At 40.3% G+C, this 6,277-nt stretch overlaps 1 protein-coding gene across 1 annotated transcript in view; it reads right to left on the bottom strand.

The window, feature by feature from the left end:
* LOC127748470 (uncharacterized) overlaps positions 1 to 5,942 on the bottom strand; it is a 20,453-nt gene extending 14,511 nt beyond the window's left edge. The window contains exons 1-2 of the mRNA XM_052263028.1: positions 5,810 to 5,942; positions 5,121 to 5,611 (exon numbers count right to left, since the gene is read on the bottom strand). Of these exons, the coding sequence (XP_052118988.1) occupies positions 5,121 to 5,611; positions 5,810 to 5,942 (624 nt within the window). The remainder of the gene's footprint in view (positions 1 to 5,120; positions 5,612 to 5,809) is intronic.
* Between the last annotated feature and the right edge of the window lie 335 nt (positions 5,943 to 6,277).

The raw sequence follows: 6,277 nt of genomic DNA, 5'->3' as shown, positions 1-6,277 counted from the left end.
ATAAATGGCGTGTCAGCAGCTAGCAGATTACTCAGAGGTTTGGCAATTTTTGAAAAATCCTTTATAAACCTTCTATAGAATTCTGCATGCCCCAAAAAGCTTCCGATTGCCTTAACATTGGCAGGTGGTGGTAATTTTTCAATTACCTCCACCTTAGCTTGATCCACCTCTATTCCTTTGTTCAAAATTTTGTGCCCGAGGACAATTCCTTTAGTCACCATAAAGTGACATTTTTCCTAGTTTAAGACCAGGTTAGTCTCTTGGCACCTTTTCAAGACAAGTGCTAAATGATCAAGACAGGAGCTGAATGAGTCTCCAAATACTGAGAAGTCATCCATGAAGACTTCCAGCAACTTCTCTACCATATCAGAGAAGATAGAGAGCATGCACCTCTGAAAGGTTGCAGGTGCATTACACAGACCAAAGGGCATCCTTCTGTAGGCAAATACTCCAGAAGGACATGTGAATGCTGTTTTATCTTGGTCCTGAGGATCTACTGCAATTTGGATGGAACCTGAATAGCCATCCAAAAAGCAGTAGTATTCATGACCTGCTAGTCTTTCTAGCATCTGGTCTATGAATGGTAAAGGAAAATGATCCTTTCTGGTGGCTGTATTGAGCCTTCTGTAGTCAATACACATACGCCACCCTGTAACTGTTCTTGTAGGAACCAGTTCATTCTTTTCATTATGAACCACTGTCATGCCTCCCTTTTTAGGGACAACGTGGACAGGGCTCACCCAGGGGCTATCAGAAATAGGATAAATAATCTCATCCTCTAGTAACTTAGTGACCTCTTTCTACACCACCTCCTTCATGGCTGGATTTAGCCGCCTCTGTGGTTGAACCACTGGCTTAGCGTTATCCTCCAATAGGATCTTGTGCATGCATCTTGCTGGGCTAATGCCCTTAAGATCACTTATGGACCACCCAAGAGCTGTATTGTGTGTCCTTAGCACTTGAATTAGTGCTTCCTCTTCCTGTGGATTTAAAGCAGAGTTTATGATCACTGGAAAAGTGTCACCTTCTCCAAGAAATACATATTTCAGGGATGGTGGTAGTGGCTTGAGCTCGGGTTTAAGAGGCTTATCGTCTTCCTGAGGAATTTTCAGAATTTCTTTTATTTCCTTTAGTTCCTCCAGATCAGGCTGAACATCTTTAAAGATGTCCTCCAGCTCAGATTCGAGACTTTCAGTCATATTGACCTCCTCCACCAAAGAGTCAATAATATCAGCGCTCATGCAGTCATTTGATGTGTCTGGATGCTGCATAGCTTTGACAACATTCAACTTGAACTCATCCTCATTGACTCTCAGGGTTAATTCCCCTTTTTGGACATCAATGAGGGTTCGTCCAGTTGCTAGGAAGGGTCTTCCTAGAATGAGAGTTGCACTCTTGTGCTCCTCCATTTCCAGCACTACAAAGTCAGTGGAAAAGGCAAATGGCCCAACCTTGACAATCATCTCCTCAATTATGCCTGATGGATATTTAATGGAGCCATCAGCAAGTTGGAGGCATAGTCGGGTTGGTTTGACTTCTTCAGTCAAGCCAAGCTTTCTGATAGTGGATGCAGGTATTAGGTTGATACTTTCCCCAAGATCACATAGAGCTTTCTTGGTACAAGTACCCTCTAATGTGCATGGTATCATAAAACTTCTAGGATCTTTAAGCTTCTCTGGTAAGCTCTTTAAAATGACTGCACTGCATTCTTCAGTGAGAAAAAAATTTTCAGTTTCTCTCCAATCCTTCTTATGACTTAAGATCTTTTTGATGAACTTAGCATAAGAGGATATTTGCTCAAGTGCCTCTGCAAACGAAATATTTATTTCAAGAGTCCTGAGATAGTCTGCAAAGCGGGCAAATTGCTTATCCTGTTCCGCTTGGCGGAGTTTCTGAGGATAAGGCATCTTGGCTTTATACTCTTCAACCTTAGTTGCTGCAGGTTTACTTCCTACAGAAGTGGTTGGAGAAGCCTGCTTAAGGGGGTTGTTATCAGCACTTGCAAGTGTCTGACCCCTTTCTGGCGTTTGAACGCCAGAATTGGCTACCCATTGAGCATTTAACGCCACTTTCTTACCCTTCTGGCGTTTGAATGCCAGAATCATTCCTCTCTGGGCTCTTACTGTCCTCAGAGGGATTTTGGGTAGTTGGTTGGTCATCCTCTGTCAGTTGTTCCTTTCTTAGCTTTTTGCTGCTTTGAGTTGATACATTCAATGTCTTCCCACTCCTTAATTTAACAGCTTGGCATTCTTCTGTTATCTGTTTAGATCGTTGCTGTCTTGTCTGATTCAATTGTGCTTCCATATTCTTGTTAGCATTTTTAGTGTCTTGGAGCATCTCTTTAAATTCTGCTAATTATTTTGTCATAAGGAGTAATTGTTGATTAAGCTCAATAATCTGTTCTTGAGGATTAGGATCAGTAATCACTGCCCTGGCCTCTTCCTTTATGTAGGACTCACTGCTAGAGTACAAATGTTGATTTTTAGCAACAGTATCTATGAGTTCTTGAGCCTCTTCAATCGTCTTTCTCATGTGTATAGATCCACCAGCTGAGTGGTCTAAAGACATCTGAGCTTTTTCTGTAAGCCCATAGTAAAAGATGTCTAACTGTACCCACTCTGAAAACATTTTAGAGGGGCATTTCCTTAGCATACCTTTGTACCTCTCCCAGGCATTATAAAGGGATTCATTATCCTCTTGTTTAAAGCCCTGGATGTCCAGCCTTAGCTATGTCATCCTTTTTGGAGGGTAAAATTTATTCAGGAATTTGTCTGATAACTATCTCCATGTTTTTATGCTTGGTGTGGGTTGGTTATTCAACCACCTCTTAGCTTGATCTTTTACAGCAAATGGAAACAGTAACAATCTGTAGACATCCTGATCCACTTCCATATCATGTACCGTGTCAGTAATTTGTAAGAACTGTGCCAGAAACTCGGTAGGTTCTTCCTGTGGAAGACCAGAATACTGGCAATTTTGCTGCACCATGATAATGAGTTGATGATTTAGCTCAAAGCTGCTTGCTTTAACGGGAGGTATACAGATGCTACTGCTAATAATAAAATAAAATAAACGAAAAATAAAATAAAAATTCGAAAACCAAAAGAAAATAAAATCAAAGCAAATTGAAAACTAATTTAATTAATTAATTAAAAAGATTCTAGAATTAGCAATTAAGAAGATATGATTGAAAATTATTTTGAAAAAGATTTGATTTTTGAAATGAGGAAAGAGAAAAACAACAAAATGACACCAAACTTAAAATTTTTAGAAAATCAAACCCAAATTTTCGAAAATTTAAAGGAAAACACAAAGAAGACACCAAACTTAGAATTTTTTAGGTAAAGAAACAGCTAGGACTATGCAATTTCGAAAAAAATTAAGAGAAAGTAAAAGCATGCAATTGACACCAACTTAAAATATGAAACTAGACTAAAATAAAAGACTCTAAACCAACAAAAATAAAATATTCCTAATCTAAGCAACAAGATAGACCGTCAGTTGTCCAAACTAGAACAATCCCGGACAACGGCGCCAAAAACTTGGTGCACGAAATTGCAATCGCACTTTTGCAATCCCACACAACTAACCAGCAAGTGAACTGGGTCGTCCAAGTAATACCTTACGTGAGTAAGGGTCGATCCCATAGAGATTGTTGGCTTGAAGCAAGCTATGGTTATCTTGTAACTCTTAGTCAGGATATCAATAATTCTCAGGTTTAATTGTGAAAAGTAAAAGAACATGAAATAAATACTTGTTTTGCAGTAATGGAGAACAGGTTGAGGTTTTAGAGATGCTCTATCTTCTGAATCCCTGCTTTCCTACTGTCTTCTTCTTCATGCACGCAAGGCTCCTTCCATTGCAAACTGTATGTAGGGTTTCACCGTTGTCAATGGCTACCTTCCATCCTCTCAGTGAAAATGTTCAACACGCTCTGTCACAGCACGGCTAATCATCTGTCGATTCTCAATCAGGTTGGAATAGAATCCAGTGATTCTTTTGCGTCTGTCACTAACGCCCAGCCCTCAGGAGTTTCAAGCTCGTCACAGTCATTCAATCCTTGAATCCTACTTAGAATACCACAGACAAGGTTTAGACCTTCCGGATTCTCTTGAGTGCCGCCATCAATTCTAGCTTATACCACGAAAATTCTGATTAAGGAATCCAAGAGATATTCACTCAATCTAAAGTAGAACGGATGTGGTTGTCAGGCACACGTTCATAGGTGAGAATGATGATGAGTGTCACAGATCATCACATTCATCAAGTTGAGGAACAAGTGATATCTTAGAATAGAAGCAAGCATGATTGAATGAAAAACAGTAGTAATTGCATTAATCCATCAAGACACAGCAGAGCTCCTCCCCCCCAACCATGGGGTTTAGAGACTCATGCCGTAGAAGATACAATCAGAAACGTGTAATGTGTCATGAGGTACCGATACAATAGAAAAAAGTCCTATTTATAGTGAACTAGTGACCAGAGGTTTACAAGAATGAGTAAATGACGTAAAAATCCACTTCTGGGGTCCACTTGGTGTGTGCTTGGGCTGAGCATTGAAGCTTTCATGTGTAGAGACTTTTCCTGGAGTTAAACGCCAACTTTTGTACCAGTTTGGGCGTTTAACTCCCATTTTTGTGCCAGTTCTGGCGTTTAACGCCGGGAATTCTGAAGCTGATTTGAAACGCCAGTTTAGGCCATCAATTCTCGAGCAAAGTATGGACTATTATATATTGCTGGAAAGCCCAGGATGTCTACTTTCTGACGCAATTAAGAGCGCGTCAATTGAACTTCGGTAGCTCCAGAAAATTCACTTCGAGTGCAGGGAGGTCAGAATCCAACAGCATCTGCAGTCCTTTTCAGCCTCTGAATTAGATTTTTGCTCAGGTCCCTCAATTTCAGCCAGAAAATACCTGAAATCCCAGAAAAACACACAAACTCATAGTAAAGTCCAGAAAAGTGAATTTTAACTAAAAAGTAATAAAAATATAATAAAAACTAACTAAAACATACTAAAAATATACTAAAAATAATGCCAAAAAGCGTATAAATTATCCGCTCAGACACTCCTTTCCACCACAATGCACTATTACAGAGTTCAGATAATACCTCGTAGCTACCACTGCCCCATTCTCTCCTTCTGGCATAAACTGAATTATCCATTCAAAGCAATCCAGCAAAACCCGATTCCTCGACAACCAGTCAAATCCCAAAATCGTCTCTAGCCCCACCATTGGTAAACTGATCAAATCATGCATAAAATCTCTACCCTCAAGCTTGAAACCTACTTGTCTACAACCTGACCTAGTCATAATTGTTTGATGCGGAGTATGTACATGCAGATCAAAAGGTAACTCTGACACTTTCAAGCCTAATTCCCTAACTTTAGCAAACGAAATAAACGAATGCGAAGCTCCAGTATCATATAATACAACTAAGGATTTATCACCAATTAGACATATACCTCTCATCAACGGATCCGCCTTGGAAGCATCCTTGGCATTCACAGCAAAGATTCGACCTTGATGCTGACTCTGGCCTGCATTTTGATTCCTCCCACGAGGGCAATCCCTTGCAATGTGGCCAGGAAACCCACAATTGAAGCAACCACCTAAACCAATTTTGCATGAGTCATAAGCATGAAAACATCCACAACGATCGCAAACTAAATCCGGAGAACTCTCACTCTGATTTCCTCTTCCCTTAGCATACTAAAATTGATTCTGATTGTTCTTTCTGAAGCCCCCTTGGCCTTGAGGTGCATATCCTCCTCTCTTGAAGCTTTGTCCTCTCGGATGAAAATACTTGCCACGCCCCTGGCTAGAGCTCCCTCCATGAGTGTCCTTAGATGCCGCCACGGTCTTGGCATACTCTTCCCCTACTCTAGCCTTGTTCACCAAGTCAAAAAAAGTATGAATCTTCAATAGAGCCACAGTAGTCATGATGTTGTCCTTCAACCCTCTCTGATACTTGATGCGCTATAACTGGGTATAGCTACGATTTAGGAAATTGCACGATCGGCAAAATTCCTTCCGGCAAGTGCACCGGTTATCGTCAAGTAAAAACTCACAATAGAGTGAGGTCGAATCCCACAAGGATTGGTTGAATGAGCAATTCGAATTAGAAGTTTGATTAGTTGAGCGGAATCAAGAATTGGGTGTGAATTGCATAAAATAAATGTGGCAGGAAACGTAAATTGCAAGGAATTGAAATTGCATAAACTTAAATTGCGAGAAGGTAAATTGCTGAAATTAAAAGGGATGGGGGTGATTGCATG

This window comes from Arachis duranensis, chromosome 6 (genome assembly GCF_000817695.3).
Source record: "Arachis duranensis cultivar V14167 chromosome 6, aradu.V14167.gnm2.J7QH, whole genome shotgun sequence".
NCBI classification, from domain to species: domain Eukaryota; kingdom Viridiplantae; phylum Streptophyta; class Magnoliopsida; order Fabales; family Fabaceae; genus Arachis; species Arachis duranensis.
Note: the sequence above shows the minus strand (reverse complement) of the source record. Positions and strands in the feature narration are given on the sequence as shown.